The sequence below is a fragment of the Thermobia domestica genome, chromosome 6, assembly GCF_964235325.1.
Source record: "Thermobia domestica chromosome 6, izTheDome1.hap1.1, whole genome shotgun sequence".
Lineage (NCBI taxonomy): Eukaryota > Metazoa > Arthropoda > Insecta > Zygentoma > Lepismatidae > Thermobia > Thermobia domestica.
This window is the reverse complement of record NC_137459.1, coordinates 60,183,564-60,207,496: the sequence shown is the minus strand read 5'-3', so window position 1 is coordinate 60,207,496 and position 23,933 is coordinate 60,183,564. Positions and strand designations below refer to the sequence as shown.

The 23,933-nt window shown below is 36.2% G+C and overlaps 1 protein-coding gene across 1 annotated transcript in view; it reads left to right on the top strand.

The window, feature by feature from the left end:
* LOC145687192 (allatostatin-A receptor-like) overlaps positions 1-23,933 on the top strand; it is a 252,026-nt gene that overhangs the window by 181,406 nt on the left and 46,687 nt on the right. The window contains exon 2 of the mRNA XM_081760657.1: positions 11,080-11,203. Within this exon, the coding sequence (XP_081616783.1) occupies positions 11,080-11,203 (124 nt within the window). The remainder of the gene's footprint in view (positions 1-11,079; positions 11,204-23,933) is intronic.

Sequence of the window (23,933 nt, the reverse complement as noted above, 5' to 3'; positions counted from 1 at the left end):
CTACATTGATGTTTTAAGCACATTCTTGCTTCACACTGTTGAAGAGCAATTCGTTGATGGCGATTGCATCTTTCAACACGATCGAGCACCTGTTCATACTGCACGGTCTGTGGCGGACTGATCACACCACCATAACATTCCTGTAGTGCCTGGCCTGCACAGAGTCCTGACTGGAATCCTGTAGAACACCTTTGGAATGTTTTGGAACGCCGACTTCGTGCCAGACCTCACCGACCTACATCGATACCTCTCCTTAGTTCAGCACTCCGTGAAGAATAAGCTGCCATTCCCCAAGAAACCTTCCAGAACCTGACTAAAAGTATGCGTGCGAGAGCAGAAGCTGTCATCAAGGCTAAGGGTGGGCCAACACCATATTGAGTTCCAACAGTATCGATAGAGGGCGCCACGAACTTGTAGGTCATTTTCAGCCAGGTGTCTGGATACTTTTGATCACATAGTGTAGGTAGTCTTTGACCGAGAGGTCGCAGACAGGATCTCTACAGCAGGCTAAACAAGGAGAAAGGATAGGATTAGTCCCGAAGCAGAGTAGAAGCCTTGGGTTAGATTACTCCTAATGTTCCGTGGCAAACAGTAGGAGGGACACCAGAAAACTGGTACCTAGTTGCTGTAGCCCACCAAATTTATAGGGGTCCTCGAGTGGCGGTGGCGCTGCTGCTCCGCTGTCATTTTCTGCTCCGTGGGAGGAGCCAAAGTCCGTCGTCTGCAGGTGATAGGGGATCATTCTGGTGTCTAGAATCCCCTTGCTAAACCATGTGGTAGTATTTGTAAACATTAGCGTGAAGAGTTGTTTATACACAACACCACGTGGGACATTATAATATATAAATGGATAAGAAATAAAATTAGTACTCATACATTTCTAAAACTTCATTTACTAATCTGGCGCGTGGGGTCCTTGGTTTGATACCAGCTCGCGCCAAGTGAACTTTGTGGTGAACAAACACCATGTGCGTGGGTTTTCTCGGGACTCTCCCGTTTCCTATCACTTTTTTCATTCTACCATTTCATTCATTTCTCATCATCACCTTCTCCTTTAGCCTAGTTGGCATAACCGTCGGATGTAAAACTTAAATATTTCATTTCATTCGCTAAAAGGAAGAAAATCCAGGAAAAATAATGTTTGTTGGTCCACTAAATAGGAAATTTGAAAATCACTAAAACTCTATAATGTTCCTCTCCACAAACCCACATGAACATGGTTTGTAAAATTTTTGCTCATTGAAACAATTATTCAGTAGTTCGCACTTGACCCTATGTAAAGAATTACAAAAAAATGCACAATTCTAGCATTGCCAGACTCCCCCACGACCCTTTATGCAGTAAATACGTATAATGTAGTTGGTACTAGTGACTATCAGGGAACAGATCTCCTATCGAGCTCCACGTGTATTGCTAGTGTATTTGAAGTACTCCTTTCTTCCTTGTGTATAGAAATCACATCTCCTTTTTTTATTTTTTTTTCTCGAAATCAACACTGATTGGTGTGCATTTATAGTAGCCATCCATATATTCAGAAATAATGAATATTCAATGAGCAGTGGGGGCATGCAATGTAATCACTATCAAAAGTTAAGTAACACTGATTACACTTGCAATCCACATTACAACTTTTCCAATTAGTAGCAAATGCTCTCAGTGCAATGCGAGAAATGTTTATGCAAAAAGTTGTAAAAAATGAAATCTTCGAGTTTTACGTCCCGCGGTTATTCCGGTTAGGCTAAAGGTGACTAGTGTTTCCACGAGACGAGACGAGACGAGACTTCAGGCTGTCTTGTCTCGTCTCGTGCAAAGCATGTCTCGTCTCGTGTCTCGTCTCTAAAATATGTGGTCGTCCCGTCTCGTGTCTCGTCTCGAGAGGTTATGTCCCGTCTCGTCTCGTCTCGTTTGTCTCGTTTTGTCTCGTCTTGTCTCGTAAAAAATATAGCAGCATACCATGGGAACGAAAGTAAAATGTAGCAGGCTGCACCATGCTAATCAAAATACAACTAAGTTACAGGTATTACCCAGAACACACAAGACAAGAAATGTCACTGTAGCTACACCGTGAAGCCTTCACCTCTGGTGTATGTGGTAGTCGTTTCGATCTCGGTTAGTGCCATGTGAGCTTTGTGATGGACAAACATTGAATGTGTGTGGGGACCGCGGTGGCTCAGTGGTAGAACGTTCACCTCTGGTGCTTGGGGTCTCGGGTTCGATCCCAGCCCGGCCAAGTGAACTTTGTGGTGGACAAACACCGTGTGCGTGGGTTTTCCCGTTTCCTCTCATTTTCTTCATTCCACCATTTCATTCATTACTCATCATCACTATCTCCTTTAGCCTAACCGGCATAATCGTGGGACGTAAAACTCAAAGGTTTCATTTCATTTCATTTCATTTTTCGAATGTGTGTTTTCTCGAAGTTGTCTAGTATCCTACCACTTTCTTCATTCCACTAATTTTCCCATCATCATCCATTCGGCCAAAGTGGCCTAAAGGTCTTAAAAATAAATTCAAATAAGCTCACAAGGCAAGGACAAATAGTTTACAACATAATATATCTCTGCTGTTAGTTGTCTGAGGCTTCTCCACCCTGGCTTTTTTTTTTTTTGAACATTCTGAAACATTGAAATTTGTTTCACCAGTTTTAATACACTAATATACAGTAAATTGCTCATAGGTACGTCGAAGATGAAGACACTAATGTCAAATAATTTTTACACGACAAGCAAAGTTCGGTGTTCCATCCCCGACACTACAGTATACTATCAGCCCACTTGCTTTATAGAGAGAGAGAGAGAGAGAGAGAGATGGAAAGATATATAGATAAATAGAGAGATAGATATGTGTGTACACTTTGATTTCATATTTTCCAGCCTTTAGGTTTCACAGTGTTAACCCATACCAATCAAAAAACTACTTTCCATTTTAGCATGTTTAGATTTGTTGCAATTATTTGTTTTTTAAAGCTCGGAACGAAATAATTTTATTGAGTAATGGAAAGTATTTGATTGAAATTTTATATGTTACTGCACAAACTAATTTCTTTACTTATAAGCTCTACTTAAAGTGCCACAGTAATGGGAGCTGAATGACACATCGGACGAAAGAATGCTTGGGGCCAGTCTTCACCTCCATTGTTCAAATCTGTTCCCATCACCGCGGGGTGTGTGATACTATGTGGTGGTCGCCCCTTTTGTGTAACAAACTCATGACAGTACACCCAGATTAGCTAGTGGTCTAAAAAAATAGCGTCTGATGAAGCCAAAGTGGCGAAACTGTAACACGTATGTAGTTTTTATGTGAATATATTGTTTTGCTCAGCAAATAGTTTGTTCTTAAAAAAAGTTGATTTTTGGGTGGCCATTTTGAATTAAAGTTTCTTATATTGTCGTGATCTATTCGCAATCATACAACGTACATCTTCATACCAAGCCGAGCGGTCTGCGGCGATAGATCATCGGCTTTAAGGCCCCGAGTTGAGTCCCGGAAGGGTCATGTTTATGGATTTTAACAGCATTTGTTTTTTCTTATTGTGTCAGGGGGGGAAATCGTACGGGATAAAAGGATTTCAGTCTGAAAAAAATGGAGAGAATATCCTCCCCAGGATACTTTCATGGGAGTAAGGAATTAGTAAAAAATATAGGATATACATTTTATAACAGGTTTAAAAATATGGTTTGGGTATCCTATTTCTTTTCTGATAATTATGTTCTTCAATGTTCGAATTTTGATCATTCTCATGATATTTTCTGCTTTCAACGGAGTTCCATGAATATTATACCAAATGCTCTTTACATTTATCAAGTTCGAAAGGTTTTATGCGCCTGTAAGAAACCATTTTTGAAGATAATTCAGGTCCTAATGAATATTATTCACTAGGAAAGGGAAGTATTTCCCTCCTCTCAACATAGAAGCAGAGGGCAATTTTGCACTCTGATCAGATCAAACATTTTCGCGTAACAAAAGGAAGGCTCCCCTGTAAAACCTCTTCACCTCCAGTGGTATTGTTAGTACCATAAATTTGCTGAAAGCAAACAATTTGAAGGGTTCGTCAACAATATCTATGCTTTCTTTGTCCTTAGCCCGACTTCCAAACGAAGAGGTGAATTTTACAACATAACTGCTGTATAATATGCGAGCGATTGGTAAAATGATAAAAGTGTGTTTTTATGTGTATGTGTGTGTGTGTGAGTGAGTGAGAGAGAAAGAGAGAGAGAGAGAGAGAAGACAAAAGTTTAGTTGCAAGATGACATACTTCAATTGCCGTTTTCGGTTCATATAGCAAAAAGAATACCACCACCAGAGAATAATGACAAGTGAAGTCGGTTCTGTTCTCTTCCGCCATCTCAGCCAGAACTTTCAACTACAGCCTGTAATAAGTATAGACCTTACCCAGTTTTAAAATCGAATAGATGGTGGTGGTAGTTCGGTTTTTGACCTTGTAAAAATCTTTTCTGTCTTTGATTTTGTTTGTCATCATTCCAGCCAGAAATAAAAAAAATGAGAATTCCTCAGTTTACAGCAAGGGGAATTGGGGACAAGACATTAAGAATGATTTTCCTAGAAGCTCATGTATCACGATTTATTTTTTCATTCAATAGACAGAGGACACTTTTCTATGAAGGCTTTTCAGCATGTTATCTCAGAAAGGTGATTTTCCTTTTGCAATCTATATGACCACTGGCAATTTTAATCTTGGTCATTCCCGCCAGTGTTTTCATTTTCGAGACACAAGACGAGACGAGACGTTTCACGAGACGTCCCGTCTCGTCTCGTGTCTCATCTAAAAGGGTTCTGTCTCGTCTCGTGACAACACTAAAGGTGACGGTGATGATGGGTAATGAATGAAATGGTGGAATGAAGAAAGTGGGAGAAAACGGGAGAACCCAAGAAAACCCACGCACACGGTGTTTGTCCACAACAAAGTTCACTTGGCGGAAGCTGGGATCGAACCCGGGACCCAAAGCACCAGAGGTGAACGCTCTACCACTGAGCCACCGCGGCCCCTTACAAAAGGTTGTAGATTCAAGGGTTTGGAAAAAAGGCTAAAAAGATTCGTATAAGATGCTAATCAAGTGCTTTAAGAAGTAATAAATCAATAGTTTTCCGGCTTCTCAGCAAACTATATCAAACGTTATTTTCAATCATTTGTGCTCAATCGTTATTTTAACCTAAATATAGGCAAAATTCTCGGTATTATTTTATCACACATATACATCAATTTATTGTACTGTACTCTACTGTACTTTATTTTACTGTACACATGTCATACTCATTTACATTAGCAGATATAATAAAGTTCCCAAACAAAAGGTAGAAAATAACTATTGAAAATGCACTCATTTGGTGCGTACTTTAACGCACATTTTTCTCTTTACTGCATATTTTAGAGTATATTTTCGTTTTTTTCTGCATAATTGATGTATATTGTGAGGATTTTAATGCATATCAACTCGAAGACTTATCACTGCATTGATACTGTATGGGAGGTATTGTCAGCCACAGAACTGACATAATTTCTCTATGCAACCATGTTAATGAAAAAAAAAAAGAACTGTTTGTAAGGGTTTTATTGACCATAAATACCAATTAGCGTTCTGCAACTAACTGCCACTGCAACCTTAATCGATATGCATTTGTGCTACTCGTTGAAATAATACAACCTTTTATGACTCATTGAAAATAAACTTTCATTAGCATTTGTTCCTAAATGTCAGAGAGGACGTCTGAGCTGACAGTGAAAGTATGATTTCATTAAAAAAAAAAAAGTCCCAAAATTTAGCACAACTTCATGATAGAGTAATAAGCAAGTTTTGTCTGTATAATGAAATAAGTAAAAGTTTAGTTTCTGGTCCCGGACGGCAGTATAAAAGTTAGGTTCTACGTACTCTTCTATAAAGAATAATAATAATAATAAATAAATAATGTGGGACCATAAACTGCCTACTCCAGTCCGTATACACACACTCACAATTCTTCCGATTGATATGTGAATAGGACCATAACAAGCAACCCGCGATATCGATTTTGAATATAAAAGAGGATAACGACATATCTCTTAAAGCAAATCTGCCTCTCTTGTGTAATGCTGGATTTGGAATGTTCAATTTAAAGTACGCGTGTCACCGAGAGTTTGAACTTGACGTTTGTACTTATTTTAAAATAGTTTATCTTTTTTGTTGTTGTTGTGGTTGTTGTTGTGGCGCCATGCACTAGTTTGTGGTAGTTTTGTGAATATGGAAGAAACGATAAACATCCTACAAAGCGGTTGGCGCTCTCATCTCTTGTGTGCATGACCAGCACTCGATTTTCTATTTAGATATAATATTTCGTTTTTGGCCTATGCTTCCTTTACTCATGATGCTAATAGTGGACATTGAACTTGAAGTAAACGATTGTTACCCTCGTAACTTCAGAATGTTTATTTTTTGTACATGTGATCCTAGGTTCAAACCCTACTAGAACCAAAATGCGTACATTAGGCGGGCACCCAGAAATTTTTATTGGGAGGAGTCTTAGGTTAGGGGAAGCGAATTCCAATACTACAAAACATGGATCTATGTAGTATTGAATTGGTGTTATTTTACGCTCGAAGAAAAAAAAACGATAAGGTATATTCTTAGAAAAGAAAGACACACCTAAATTATGTAAGAAACGAAAGATTACAGATGAAGCACAAAACCAAATTGTTAGTCTACATTTCTCTTCTAAACAAGTATAGTTTTAAGAAAGTGGACGAATGCATATCAAGTTACGAAATTTCGAGAGGAAGTGCCCGAACCCTGTTGACACCAGGCGTGAGTTCGCCCCTGTCCTATATCGTGAGCCTTTAAAACATCGAAGAACCCGACGAAAAATTGGCAATATTATTTACTAATGAAGGTTGTGTATAATAAGCGTATTATTTATTCAAAGAAAGCAGGATTGAATAGAAAGTCATATCTAACTGTAAGAGGAGAGGCTGTTGCAAGTACAAGCCTTGAATAAATTTAAAACTTGTATTACTTTTGTGGTATGTCAGAATCTATGGAATCATGAAGGATGGGCACCCGTGTCTGGTATTGCAATTTCTCATATAAAATACAAGTAATGGTCGGTGTCTTACTTTAATACAAGACTTCCTCATATGCAAGCTCAGTGTTGCATGAGGAATTCACTATGCAAAATTGTCATTCTTCTGAATAAGCAAACAGTCATTAAAGTGCCAAATGTCCTCATCATCAATATAGTAATGTAGTGGGTAGAGTCTAAATTAACATTATTCTGGAATTCAACCCCTCATATTTTTTATTATAAAAATAATGTCTTGTAATTTTTTTTATTTCTGTATTTTTTCTTTAAGTCTATTTGGGTGTTTCCAGCGGGGGGAAAATCGAAACCCCTTGGCTCACGACGTGGTATCGGGAGAAGGACATCTGTCTTAGCCCACAGCGGCCTTAGATAGGATCGGTTAAACTCCGTAGCTCATGGCAGTTCCGAGAGTGTGGTATTAAAGGATGTCTCTGTCGCTCATAGTAGTCTCTGGAGATAGTTTTAAAGGATTAAACTCCGTACCTAGTGGCAGCCCCAGGAGTACAGGAGTAGGTATTAGAAGAAGTCTCTGCAGTCCATGGCAGCCTCGGCAGAAGGTATTGTAGGTGAGACGATCAGCACTGACATTGATAATTTACCATTCCTGTGATCATCTTTTATAACCATCTTCTTAGAGGGAGGACCAGGGAGGGGAGGTTGGTCTTCTTCGTAGCTCCTGGAGACCACTTCGTACTTTCCTGGATGCGTAGTCTCTTTATCGTAGTCGTTCTTATTTCTCCTTACCTGCGAAGTCGTCTGCCACTGTATGTTTTTAACTGTGAAAACAGGTGTTTGTAGTGTAAACATGTAACTTGTAGTGTGTGTGGGTTTGTGAATCCTTACAATGTGAACGGTCGCACGTCTAACTAATGGTTAGACATTGGCCGCCTTATGCAGAGTCGTTCTGACATATGATTAGCATCATACTAAATGCATGACTACTGCAGGAAACATATGTTAGTAGAACTCTTTATTATGGCACTAATCAAGCGTCAAATGACTCTGCATATGGCCCCGGATCTTTAGGTAAAAGAAAATGTTTTTCCTTAGCTCGGTATTAAAAATAAAGTCGTATATGAAGGGTTTATGACAAATTAAAGCATTAGCACAAAGTTTTATTTTGCCTAAAAGTGCCTAATTCAACGTTAGAATCTATGTTTCCCTATTTTGCGCAAACGTGTGAAAATGTTCGAAAGATTAAAGACGAGAAAACCGTTCTGTTCCCACATGTTACGTCACCTCAGCAGGCAGGGTGGCAAAGATGGAGAGACATTTTTAGACCAGTTCAAGAACAGAGAGGAAAATGATTATTTTCCTGCCTTGTGAAAACAATCAGCTTATTCGAGAAATGACCAGAGGACGGACGCCAGACGTAAAATAAACTGTGAAGCACTTTACAATGTCGAAGGTAACAGGTTCTTATATTTGGTTGTCGGTTGATGAAACCACTCGATCTATTTGTTACTTAGTTGTCGGGAAACTAAACTCTGAGGCAGCATCCAGAGTTTACCTTGTTTGCGCCAAACAACTTTCAACAACCAATCATGAAACAATAGCAGACTTTGTGAACAATGAACTAAAAGTATTGTAACCCAACAATCTTTATGAGTAGAAAGAGCTTCTTGCCTATACAGATGCTACATATCATACATGGTTGCTGCAATGAAGTTGCTGTAGTGTTCTATACCACCCTTGTGCATGTAGCATGTCTCGTCAATGGCTTAAATCGGGTTGCCGATCAGTTAAGAGTTTAATTTCAAAAGAACAACAAAATTATCTCTACTGTAAAGAGAGATTTTCTTAAGGCTTCGTCAAGAATACGGTCCTTTAAAGAATAGCTTCCAGAAACCCTCTGTTACCTCAACCAGTGCTTACACGATGGGGTACCTGGTTGAAAGCAGTAGAGTACTATAGTGACCGTTTTCCTGCAACAAATGAAGTCGTTGAAAATATAGTGAAGATTCCTTGTAGCGTTATTGCTGCCAAAGAGTTGATAAATGATTATTTTATCTCTACTGATTTGGTATACCTCGCACTATACGAGGTGTGATTGGAAAGATTTAAGATTGGGCTTGTAATTTAAGAATGGCAGTATTTACAGGCTACTGTGATGAATTTCCTTCAAAGTGGTCCCCTGCTGAATGAACACACCGATTCCAATTATGTTTCCACTTCTTGAAGTATTCTTGAAAATTATTTTCCGTGATAGTGTGAAGCACTCTCTCCGTATTTGCTTGAATGTCCTCAATTGAGTCAAATCTCTTCCCTTTCAATGACAATTTTAATTTAGGAAAGAGGTAGAAGTCGGCCGTCAGGCACGTATCCAGGATTTCGTGAAGAGAAGGGGGGGTTCCGTGATATGAAATACTGTGATCATCACACCAGGTGCTCGATCATTCTAAACTATTTTACTCGAACATATATAGGTTCGTTTAGCCAAGATTTCGTAACGGGGGAGGGGGCGTGATATGAAATTCTGAAGGCACAGGAGCTTGATCAATTTAAATTACTTTACTGTCAACATACATTGGTTTGTTAGGACAATACAATGAGGATATGTTGGTAAATATTTTAATAACAATTACGGCTTATGTGGTTCAGAAATGTGAACGTGTGTTTTGTACTAGAGATTTATCTACAAACATATAGTTTTATTAAAAATTTTTAATTTCAGCAATATTTCAATATTGAGTAGGTTAAAATGTAAGGTAACATGATGTGTGTGCGTGCATTTCTGCATCTTAAAGTTTGTATTCAGATCGTAATGCATCATTCCATTCAAAAATTACATGTATTACATATAGTAGTATATTTTACAAGAACTTATTTTTTTTTTATTTTTAATGACTAATTTAGTATTTTAGCACCTATTTTAGGCACCTAAAACATACCTTTGGATCCTAAAAATCCGATGTCTACTAGTGGTAGTATCAGTACAAGTTCTTTACTTCTGTTTATAGGATCACCCACCCTATGGTTTAATTGATTCGCCTATGTTTTGAAAACTGAAATTTGAAACTAAACATTTAAATTCCATTCCCTTCTCTTTACAGACACGAGGTTCATCTTTTTAAACACGGTTCAGTGTGAATATTTAACATGGCTCTCAACAGGGAACAATTGAAAGTATGACAGACATAGCTGAAAACGCACTATCGTTCTCCACTTCTTTCTGTGGGTTAATTTCTAATATATAAATGTAGCGCATTGAAGCTAGAGGCTTCCTGTCCGTGAAGCTAGGGGCTGTATTCCCTTCTTGAAAGAGATTTTATTTAAATAGTAAAAAATGTGACACTTTCAATTTCTTTTCTAATCTTTCATTTTGAAACAGCAGTTGGAAGTGTGAAAATCATTAACAATTCACTACTTTGACATATTGCTGTTTCCCTTTTATTATGATTATGTAATTAAAGTAATAGTTATGTATTTTTTGTTTTTCATTTAATGTATGAAATCATGACATACCTTTTTTATATCTGTAATTAATTTACCAATTATTTTTTTTTCTTCGAATGATGCTTCCAAAAGAATCGGGTCACCTCAGTTTGAGAATATTTCCATTGTTGTGGTGTATTTGGAGGATAACACTTAGTGTATATCGGACCTTATAGGTTCCGAAATGCGAAACGATCAAAAGCGAAACGTTTGTAAACTTTGGTCTGGAGTATTCACCCCCGACAAGTGAACGTATAAGCCTTTGAGTACCACTCAACAGTAAAAGTTTAATTGAAGTAGAAAAAAATCAGTTCGGAAAACGTAAAGAAATAAAAACTATAACTGCTATCTCTTCCTTTGTGACGTCCTTTAATCCAATGATGAAAGAAAAAATGAAACAGGATGTGCTAGTTTCAGGTGGTCTATCATTATCACTTAGATCTCTTGAGAAAACTAATCCCCAAAACCCTGTAATCCCTACAATATTAATAACAATATCTACTTCATATAATTTCTGGATACTGGCTAACTGTACAAACTAAATTTCAAGTTTGCATAATCTTCTTATTACAGATTTGTGGTGATCGTATTTCCAATGAAATCCCGGTCTCTGTGCACCATCAGCAATTGCAGGAAAGCTATTATATTGGTTTGGGTGGTATCCATGATCTTATCTATACCAATCGTCTTCAGTAAAGTAAGTGTTCCTTCTTTTGTGCAATTATCATTATTTTCATGAGTTCTGTAAGCATCTGTATATAGATTACATGTTAGTTGTTGTTTTCTCTCATGAACTTTTTGCATGAAAGTGTAGTCTTTTTTGTGTTTGACTATATTGTGTCGTTGTTCAAAGTACAAAATGTTTATAAACTAAGTAATTTTAATAATCTTTCTACGAGGAACCAGAATAATCGTTTATTTATGCAGTGGTGTAGCTAGATGTATTTCCTAGAGGATCATCAAACATATTTTACAAGAAACAATATTGCTTCAGTACTTTTATTTTCGCTTCCAAAAAATTAGGGTTTATAGCATTTGAACTTAGGATAGTTTAGACTACCATATTCATGGATTTTCTTTACTATACTGCACAGTTAAACGAATTTTTCAATATATTCATTATTCTATTGATTGTTAGGAGAGTTTGCTCTTTACATTTGAAGACAGGGATGATCTCAGAAGATTTTCAATGGTGGTGGTGGGGAATTCAATACACTGGAAGTGAAAAATAATATTACAAAAATGCTGGGAATCCACACTTAGTACAATATGATATATGGTCCCAGGGGGGAAGTTCGCACATCCAAAGAAGAGGTATTCTCCCAAAGCACCGCCTGAAATCATCATTGTTTGAAGAGGAGTTTTATGCAAAACTATTTTTTTTATTTTTTTTATTTTGACTGCATTTTTTTTAAATCTTAGATTGCTGTGCTCCATTGAATAATTTCAACATTTCAGTAGTGATTTATATAGTTCACACATTTTTGATAAATTTTGTTAGAAATATATATATATATATATATATATATATATATATATATATATATATATATATATATATATATATATATATATATAGAATATTTAGTGTAAAAGTAATATTCATCTCAATATGTGGGAAAACATTTAAACAGGAAATCAGATTTTCCTGTGCTTGTAATAAATAGTTACGTGCGCATTAAGAAGTATATCAAAAGTTGAATGTATCGTCGATGTTTTCACGAACTGACAAATACCACATTTCCCATTCATAACGAACTAGGGACTGTCTAAAACCTTGATTTCTATTAAAATGATGTTCAAATTCATAATATATATATGTATGTGTGTGTGTGTTCAAGGCAAATTTAATGAAAAATGCACACATTCTCAGAATAAATTTCAAGTTGTTCCAACATAAACAGGGGACATAACTCAACATGTCCAATTTTGCACTTACGCTGGTTTGTAATGCATGGGAATCTGGATATTTTCCAGTTCGTGGAAACGTCAACGATACATGCAAACGGTCTTTGTAAATATTAAAAAGCTGAACAGCAGTGAACATAATCATATTTATTCCAATATTATTTCACAAATTTGAAATATTAAAAACCTTATTTAACAGCACTAAATAATACTTTTTATATAAAATATGCATATGACATGTTTCGATGGAGTCATTTTCATAACTTTTGTTGACACCCATGAAACATTGTTCTCTGCAGGCCACAAGAGGGGCCAGAAACATTCATGGTGGGCCTGGCTCCTCTCAAAAGCGTGCATTTATATATATAACGTCAGATGTGTAACATCCATTTAGAGCTGCTTTCTCTCGAACAGCATTTAGTTGTTGTTTTCTCGCAAATGACTCTGAGTCTATTTTCAGGAATTAATTCATATATGACAAATAACCCATTATGTACTATTGCCATCCAATATTCCTAAACCCGTCTTCCGGGGGAGTTGCCTTCGATCTTTTCTTACAGAATAGTGTATATACGTTTATGGCAGTCATTTCCAACTGAGAGCTCTGTAACGTTATATATATATATATATATATATATATATATATATATATATATATATATATTATCTTTTCTCAGTAAATCACACGGAGAGAGGAATGAGCTGACAGTTAAGTTAACATCGATGAAATGCAGTAAAACAGACAAACACGAACATTGGTATGGTTTTGCAGGCATACTATTCATGGATCCATGTCTACACGTACACTGCCAATACTTTCTTATTCCATCCCCCTACTTATTATTCCCCTTTCCTTTCCTCCACGTGTTTCTCTCTGCTACTTTAATGGTTGTAAAAGACTCCTACGTCATTTATGTACCGGATGAAAACGACTATCATATAAGAGTTTAATTCTCTCATCCAGCAATTTGACTATAGTGTTTGAAACATATATATGCAACTCAATTGGAACTCAACTACATGAAATCGAACTTTGTGTCATCTGCAGAGAAAGGCAAGAACACTAGCCACAAAGGATACATTATTATTATTAGTAGTAGTAGTAGTAGTAGTAGTAGTAGTAGTAGTAGTAGTAGCAGTAGTAGCAGTAGTGTTGTTTGATTTGATTTTCAGTTTAGTGTTCCTGCCAGCAGCGAGACTATATGAGACACCGACCTGTGGCTTAACTTGGGATCAGAACCACATGAGCTCCCGCAGGGAATCGAACTCCGTTCTCTAACTACAAAGACATGTACGCCAACCACTTAGCCATGAGGAAGCTTACTAGTAATAGTATATGAAATTTGTAACTATTCATTTTGCTATTTAAGCGTGATTTCTTGTTCATTTTGAATGTAGAATTGTGACAAAATACATTAAAGGGAAGATTTAGTTAAGACTTCAGTAGGGAATGAGTAGGCATATTCCTCATTGTTAGGGTGCGTTCTTCTCAACAGAAAATGTATGTAGGGGAGAGTCGACTAATGGCACTCAGCGTGTAATGACGCCCACCCCTTTGTAGCTGTATCGTAGCATGCAATGTGAGTCTATCCTATGTTGACATCTAGGCCCTAACACCAAAAGTCACCGTGCAAAAGTCGGCAGTTATGAATTTGACTACACAAAAGCAGTTTGCCATAAACTAACTTTGCATGACATGCAGTAAAATTTTGAGAAAAAAAACTGCAAGTGCGCCTACACTTTCAAATCGAGTTCTGCAATTTTACACATATAATAATAATATCTGCTTGTTATTTCATAATTATTATAAGGCAAACTTTTAATGTTGCTCGTGATAAAAAAATAATAACATAATTTGATGACTATTGGATATTGAAACTCAGTTTGAGCGGCATTTCCCACTTATTTTATAATCAATATGTTATGTGCAAATTCCAAACGTATCACACCACATAAATTTTTGAAGCTAACTGTAAAACATGAATTGATCGGAATGATAAAGGCATTGAATAAGATGTAGGAATTGTTTGATGAAAACATGAAGAGTACAAAGACACTTCTCACAATAAGAATCCAACATTTCAGTTTGTGACCAAACTTTTCTTTATTTTCACGCATGACTATTAATACATATGAGTGTGAAAATGTGGTTTCTTTATAGTAGAAAATATGGCAGTGATATACAATTATGAATGTTGAATGCTATTACTAGACCTTACATGAAATACAGTTATATTGAAACGTATACTCTTACTTTTTCATGTTTGCGGAAATAATTAATAACAACCGCGGGCAAAGTAATACACAAATATATACTACACACATTGATCTTTCTAGTAAGCCTTTTCTTTTTGTGTCACTTTGTATTTTTTTAAACTTCTCTGAAGTTGTAACCATTTCCATTTCCCCATTTTCCTCTATGCATGACGAATTGTACGAGGAAGGTCAGCTACGTAAAACACACGTATGCTGAATCATATAGAGGAAGCATTTTATGATGTTTAATTAAATATTTTTATCAATTTGCTTATTTCGTTGGGCAATGCATCAGAAAGTATATACACATAAGCGTTGTTTTGTTTTTGTTTTTTTTTTTTTCTTTTGAGTAGCAATTTGCGAAACAAGTTTAAATTTGGATCGAAGTTTATAAATTATGTATCACAGTTTCGACAGAGATGGAAATGCAAATTATTTATTTATTTTATTGTTTCACGTGGACATGAAATAATATGCATTATGTTTATATAATAAATACACAATAAGGAAATGCAAAATAGTGGAAAGGTAATATATATCAACGCACTAGCTTTGTCATTCTTCATATTGTCCAAAATGGTTTGTTATTTTGAATGTGTCGAAAGAAAAACAAACCAACAATGACCTAATTTCAGACAAAGTTAAACTTAAATTGTAGCCAGGTAAAATTTAAATCAAGTCTGTTACTTTTATTTTAAGACTATGCAAAGTGTCGGAAGTCTTATAGAACGAGACCTTGTCCGTCCGTCTGTCCGCCTCTCGACAGGTATCAGAGCAAAACCAGTATGAGATATCGATATGTGTTCTTTCCAATCGATTCAAAAGTCCTTGTAAAAAAGTTAATTTTAATGATTAAATCTTAAGATTATATATACAATGTTTATTATGTAGAGTTATGGCACGAGAACTAAAATCTTGTATTTGAAAGGACCAAATAATAAAAATTCTTCTCCTTTTGTCGTTTGAAAATATGGTGATCATGAAAAAAATCGAATTCAAAGTTTCAACGGATTTATATGTTTTATATCCTATACGTACCGAAAAAGTGATTTTTTGACATACGACTGTCTTTTTTGTCCCTTCGTCTGTTTCTCTGTTCATCCTGATGTGCATTCCCTAGAAACCACACTGTTCAAGGTATCTCAACTAAATTTTGAACTTAAGTCTTATATGTGGTAGTTTTTTTTTTCTTCTTAATTTTCTTCCTAATTCTAAAACTATGGCTAGCTTACTGAAGGGTTATAATGAAAATTTGTTATTTTCTCAAAAATGTCTCTAACGATTTTCTTCATTTCTCAGAAATAAACTTCCCAATAACAACCCCATACAGTAGTAGGAACTATTTCTCTGGGAAGAAATCGAGAAGGGTAGCTTACAATTGGGAGTGTATCTTTTCAGACAATTTTCTCAAAAACTACTCAGTGTATTTTATTCATATTTCATAAGTTAATATTTCATTAATAACCTGATAATGTATCATAACTCTTTTGTCTTGAAAGTATATACGAGGAGTATCTTATTAATTTTCGAGTGACAAAAGGAGAGAGTAATATGGTGATCGTGAGACCAGAAGGTGTGTTTGGCTCTGTTTTTCATTGGTGTTTATCGTTTTTACAAGACTTAGCCATGTCTTTGAATGTACGGTATGGATCGTGTTATCTTTAGAACAGCGAATATCTCTCTTTAAATATGTTATCCGTGAACATGGTGAGTATGTGCAGACATAAAAAGACCAGCTTCCAGAGAGATTTCCAGATACACCAAATCCTGATCGACATAGTGTAAGAGGATTGTTCGTGTAATTTCTTGGAAATTGAAATTGAAATGAAATTTTTCAGTTTGATGTCACATAATTATGCCTCTTAGGCTAAAGCAGACGATGTGGAATGAAAAAGTGGGAGAAAACGGGAGTATTTTTGAAAACCCATGGACACAATGTTGTCCACCAGAAACTTACTTGGCCAGGGATCCAACAAGAGATTCCATGCACCAGAGGTAACCTCTCTACCACCAAACCCCCGTGCTCCCTATGAAATTTATTGGAAATAGATCAGTAAAAGACTATGAGCAAAGAGGCAAAGTGGTCGATGTTATTTGTATCATTGTATAACATGTTATAGGACATAGTGGGTTAGAAAGTTAAAGAAGAATAACGAAACACATTCTCATGAAATGGATGTGTTCTCGGTTCCCTATTTCTACCTTTCTGTTTACTTGCTATATAGGCTTCCACTTCTTCGCCAAGAAATCCGCAAAATCTCTTAGGCTGAGTGGCCATGAATAATAAATTATTCAAAGGGGGAAGCCTTGACTTCGGGTGAGATTCTTACAGTTTCAAGTTTGAAGAGGGAAGAAAATCTGCCGTCTTTTTTTTTCTTTCTTTTCTACTAGGTCGATTGTTTCAAATCCTCAAATAAAAGTAATGCATATAATCTTAAACAACAACATACAGCACACACACACACACACACACACACACATATATATATATATACAAGTCTGAGTACAATACTTTTTTTCGATTTTTTCCTTAAAGAAACATGTATCCATATAAAACCAAATTTGCTTGACTGTTTTTTGTAACATAAACATCATTGCTCATATAAAGAAATTAAAACATATGATCCTGTTTCCATCGAGAAAAATTATTGAGTATGTTGACGTTCAATGAAATACCGAACCTGAGCCTTAATAAGAGCTTTAAAAATCCCAAGTATGTTTCTGATTGATGTATCCAACTTTTGCGAAACTATGCAACTCCATTAGCCTTTAAACGCCGAAGGACGTAACTACGGCTTTAAGGCTTTAAATCTTAATAGCTCAGTCCCTAATTAAGGTAGGAATATAACTTTGGTATCAATGTGTTTCCAAAGATCGAAACTTGCCGTCGATATGCATTTTATGTGTGGGGGGGTACCACGGCGGAGAGGTGGAACAGCCATAAAAAATGCTATGTGAATCTTAGTTCACTATACGCTAATATCCTGAGAAGTACTTGTTGCTTGTATTGGAGAGTAGAGAAAAGGCAAAGTTGACCAATTTTTGAGTCAACTTTTTGATGCAAATTACATTCATTTTCAGAACAATTCCTCCAAGTTTCTTCTTCTACGAATACGGTGGGATTTCTACAAGCGCTATCTCATTTGAATTTGCGTTTCATAAACTTTCCAACGATGTGTGAATTGTGACTCTATGATAACTAGAGAGATCACCAGAGCCGACAACGTGTAGGTCTGCAACAGCCCTTCGAAAATAACATATAGAACGTTTACAATAGGAATTTTGTTCTGAATTTTTGTCATAACTTCTTGACAATGACTGTATGTATATATGGTAACCAAATGTCTAGAAATTCCACAAAGATAAGATGGGTCAAAATACAAAAACACACATGAGTTTCTTAAAGATTGGAACAATACCTACAGCTGAAACTTTCTCGAGTTAAGACGTATCACTTCAATATGTCACGTGAGTCGTCTTTGCTTGTGGCTTCAATGCCCATATTCTGGACTGCATCCATTTATTAGCTTAGACACCCCTAGAGAGCGAAATCTAAGTCCAGGAAGAGTTCAATTAATGTTACTGACAAGGGATATCACCCAAGTATGAGGCTCCGATTTCAATGATTTTTTTTGTTTGTGATAGAGGGCAGGTATGCATTATTTGTGATGACAGAAATTTTTGCCATGGTGCATGTTTGCTAATTTTTTAATACTTTTTAAGAGTTGTGGTGTGGTTATTCAACATTATTGCAGAAGTCCATTTCTACCCTTTGTAAATGGAGTGCTAATGAAAAAGAAAGTGAAGAACAACCATGTGGATACATATAAAGCTTAGGGGAAGTCGTATTGTAAGTATGACCTTGACGGCAGCCATCTTGCAATCCGTCATTTCGAATTAACGCCAAGTTTTTTTTAAATGGGAATAGGGTAGTATGATACATAATTTGAGGCTAAAATTTAGTCAGAAAAACAATGGTGAAATTAGTTTTAAGATACCTACATTTGGAGAAAAGTTATTGGAACATTAATTGTTTATACACTGTAAAAAATGAGGTGTTGAAACAACACAAAATGACTACCACTTTAGCGTGTTACTTGTGTGTTAATTCAGCCCCAAGCACATGGCCTTCCGAGCATATCAGAAATACCTCAGTACTACCTGTGAGAATTTGCATTGGTATTTATCGTTTAATACAAGCAAAGCTTTGCGAAATATATTTGGCACTTAAGCCAAGTAACAAATATTTTTCTATGTTTTCTGTAATCGGTCACAGTAATATTGTTGTAAACCTGTGAATCGTCTGACAACAGTTAGATGGGAAACAGTTCTGCTATATTCTGTTCATACGTGCTAAGACACAAGAATAACAGATGAAGAAAATAGATGGGAGCACCGCTATCTGTGTAACTGTTGTCAGATGATTCACAGGTTTACAACAATATTATTGTGACCGACTACAGAAAACATAGAATGTTATTAGCTACTTGCCAGAAATGCGAAATATATTTCGCAAAGCTTTGCTCATACCAAACTATATATATGCTTGGGATGTGCTTGGTGTTTCATCCCTTATATCTCGATACATTACGAGTTGATGCCCTTACCGACGCACCGTACAGATTTCTACACTCGCCACTTAACATCCTAACAACGATATATATTCAAACATCGAATCTTGACATAGCAGAAAGAGATACCTTTTCCATTTACATGATTCACAAACATTACCTTACATTATACCATTTTAGCACTTGTATTTTATTCATAATTAACATTGGGTTTCCAGCCTATCTACATCAGTCTCGAGTAGGTTGCGGATCGAGGAGAAGGCCTCTAGATATAGAGGTTAGCTGCGAATATACTGAATAAGCAGTCGCGGACAGCCGACTAGGAGTGGTCATCCAGCTTGGGGGTTTGGGTAGGGCTAACAACCTCATCCTGTAAAAAAAAAAACACTTGCTCAGAAATATTCACAAAAGCCTCGGACAAGGACTGATAACTTGGCACGACCTCAGCAAAGGAAAATGGACATGAGAATTGGAACATGGAATATTAGGAGTCTTTATAGGGCAGGCACATTAAAATCCATAACGAGTGAGTTAGAGAAATACAGGATGGACGTAGTAGGAGTTCAGGAAGTTAGGTGGGAAGGAAATGGATCTGAAAATTCCGGAAATTTTACGTTCTTTTACGGGGAAGGAAATAAAAATCACCAGTTAGGAACATGATTTTTCGTTCATAAACGTATATTACCAGCAATTAAACGGGTTTAATTTGTTACTGATAGACTTTCATTTATTACTCTTAAGGGACGGTGGTGTGATATTATTGTTTTAAATGTACATGCCCCGACTGAAGATAAGCATGACGATATAAAAGACAGTTCTTACGAAGAAGTGGAACGGATATTTGACCAACTCCCGCGAAACCACATGAAAATTCTATTAGGGGATTTCAATGCGAATTTAGGACGAGAGGATATTTTCAAACCGACTATAGGGAACGAAAGTCTGCATAAGGAAAGTAATGACAACGGTGTTAGACTCGTGAACTTTGCAACATCCAAAAACCTAATCGTGAAGAGTACAAAATTCCCACATCGCGACGTTAATAAATACACTTGGACATCACCAGACGGAAAAACACACAATCAAATTGATCACGTTTTAGTAGATAGAAGAAGGCAATCTAGCATAATTGATGTCCGATCGTTTAGAGGGACTGATTGTGACACTGACCACTACCTGGTAGCAACGATAATACGAGAGAGGTTATCGTTGAATAAAGGTAATATTCATTGTCCGAAAACGGAGAGATTCAATTTAAAGAAATTAGAAGAGAGCCAGGTAAGAGAGAAATACAAGATTGAAGTTTCGAATAGATTCTCGGCCTTAGTAGATTCGGAGGGCACTAGTGTTGAGGATACCTGGATTGAAATTAGAGATAGCATTAAAATTTCAGCAAAAGAAAAATTGGGACACGCGGAAATACGTAGGAACAAACCATGGTTCGACCAGGAATGCATAAAACTAGCAGAGAAGAGAAAACAGGCAAAATTACGCTGGCTACAAAATCCGAATGAAATAACTACACAAAATTTCGCAGATATCAGGCGGGAAACTTCCAAAACTTTTAGAACAAAGAAACGCGATTTTCTGAAAGCTAAAATTAAGGAACTTGAAGATAATACTAAAAATAAAAACATTCGGGACATGTATAAGGGAATCAACGAATTTAAGAAAGGCTATCAACCTCGTGCTTATATATTAAAGAAATCTGACGGCACAGTGCTCACTGACACGGATAGCATCTTAAATAGATGGAAATATTTCTTTGACGATTTGCTTAACACGCAACGAAAAACTAGTGTGCGTGGAGAAAAGGTGATACACACCGCAGAACCGTATATTCCAGAACCCAACCGAATAGAAGTAGAAACCGCTATAAAGAAATTAAAGAAACACAAATCTCCGGGTGTAGATGAAATTCCGGCTGAGTTAATTTTAGCTGGAGGCGAAAAATTGTGGAACAAGATACACAAGCTCATTCTCCTTATCTGGAACAAGGAAGAATTGCCACAAGAGTGGAAAGAATCAATCATTGTTCCAATTCACAAGAAAGGCGACAAAACTGACTGTAATAATTATCGAGGCATTTCTCTTCTGTCAACATCCTATAAAATCCTTTCAAATATTCTGTTAGCAAGACTGACCCCATACGCAGATGAAATTATTGGAGATTATCAGTGCGGATTTAGACGAAATCGATCAACTATCGACCAAATATTTACCATTCGCCGAATACTCGAAAAAAAGTAGGAATACAATACCCCGGTACATCAACTATTTATTGATTTTAGAAAGGCATACGACTCGGTTAGGAGAGAAACATTATACAACGTTCTTACAGAACTTGGAATACCGAGAAAGCTAATTAGATTAATTAAGATATGTTTAAATGAATCCCAAAGTAAAGTCCGGGTAGGAATTGTTTTGTCCACGAGCTTTCACGTCGAAAATGGCCTGAAACAAGGAGATGCGTTGTCGCCATTATTATTTAACTTCGTTCTAGAATACGCTATAAGGAAAATCAAAGATAGCAACCAGGGCCTAGAGTTGAACGGTATTCACAAGGTTATGGCATATGCTGATGATGTAAATTTAATAGGGGATGATAGGAGAACAGTAGAAAGAAATGCAGAGATCTTATTAAACGTTTGCAGGGACATGGGTTTAGAAGTAAATGCAGAAAAAACTACATACATGGAAGTGCGTCGGGACCGGAATACAGCAAATTATGGATGCGTTAAAATATTAAATAATACTTTTGATAAAGTGGATAGTTTCAAATATCTAGGATCAATATTAACAGAGGAAAATCATATGCACGAAAAAATTAAATGTCGACTAAAAGCAGGGAATTCGTGTTACTATTCGGTTCAAAATCTCTTGTCGTCGCGAATTCTGTGGAGGAATTTGAAGCTTAAAATGTACAAAACGATAATAATGCCTGTTGTTTTGTATAACTGCGAAACATGGGCACTTACTCTGAGGGAAGAACATAGACTGAAAGTATTTGAGAACAAGATCATGAGACGAATATTCGGACCCAAGAGGAACGGGAATGGGGAATGGCGGAAACTTCATAACGAGGAACTACATAATGTATATGGTCTACCCAACATTGTTAGGGTCGTTAAGTCTAGGAGGCTTAGGTGGGCGGGTCATGTAGCTAGGATGGAAGAAAGTAGAAACGCTCTCAAAGTCTTGACTGGAAGACCAATCGGAAAACGACCATTAGGAAGACCTCGGCGCAGATGGTAGGACAATATTAAGATGGATCTCGCAGAGATTGGAATACCAAGTAGAAACTGGATGCAGTTAGCTAAGGATAGAAGTCAGTGGAGAGCTTTTGTTAACGCGGCATTGAACCTCCGGGTTTCATAGGCCATAGAGTTAGTTAGTTAGTTAGTAGCCCCGAGAGAGAAGATATAACCCTCATGTGTTTAAACTACCTTACTCATTGTGATTGTGGCGTGAATGCTCTTCATTTCATCTCTTCATATCCATATTATATTTATTTACATTTTTAAATATGTATTATTTTTCATATCCAGCACCTTAGTACCTTGAATGTATTTCCTGCATTTATGTTTTCTCATTATATATATATATATATATATATATATATATATATATATATATATATATATATATATATTCTTTTCTTTTCTCTAACGTAGATCAACTACAATCCTTTAATTTCAATTAATTTATTTTAACATATGTGCCAAATAGAGGGCGTAACCCTCTAATGGCTGGGAGTGAAACATCTCTTCCAAAAATTGATTCTCTAAAAATGATGAATAAAGATATCTATTTTATACCTTTACTCCCTCACCTTTAAAAAAAAGCTTGGTGTTGAATTGACACACAAGTAACACGCTAAAGTGGTAGTCATTTTGTGTTGTTTCAACACCTCATTTTTTTTTCTGTGTACATAGTATGTGCGTAAGTCCCTTACCTCCGCTTCTAACCCGCGTATTAATGATAATACGTTTATAAAAGCTTCGGCAATACATATTAGGCCTAGAGGAAAGCGGTACAGTAAGGGTAACCTTGACGGCAACCATCTCGAAACCCGCCATTTTGAATTAAAGTGAAGTTTTGAAAAATGAAAACCAGAGCATGTGACATCTCATTTTAATAGCAAATTTTCCCCAAAAGCCAGTGGTATGCTTATTGTAGGACTGCTTCTAATGTGCACCAAATGCCCATTATTCGATCTTTCAAATTGGCAACACTCCCAATTTTCACTGCATCTTTTAAGATTCAAACTGGCGCTTTGCAATTATTGTCATTGCTCATGTTTTCTAAATATATTGCAATTAAAATGAGTTATCATATGCTATGGCTTTCATTTGGAAATTATGTGTCGTGGAAATTATGTATCATATTACTGTATGCCCATTTAAAAATGACCTTAATTCAAAATGGTGGATATCAAGATGGCTGCCGTCAAGGTCATATCTACAATACGACTTCCCCCTAAGCCTTATATGTATCCACATGGTTATTTTTCACTTTTTTTCATTAACACTACGTTTACAAAGGGTAGTAAGGAACTTCTGCAGTAATCTCTAATAACCACATCACAACTCTTAAAAAATATTTAAAAATTAAAAACCTTGTATATATATATATATATATATATATATATATATATATATATATATATATATATATCCACTAAATGTATTC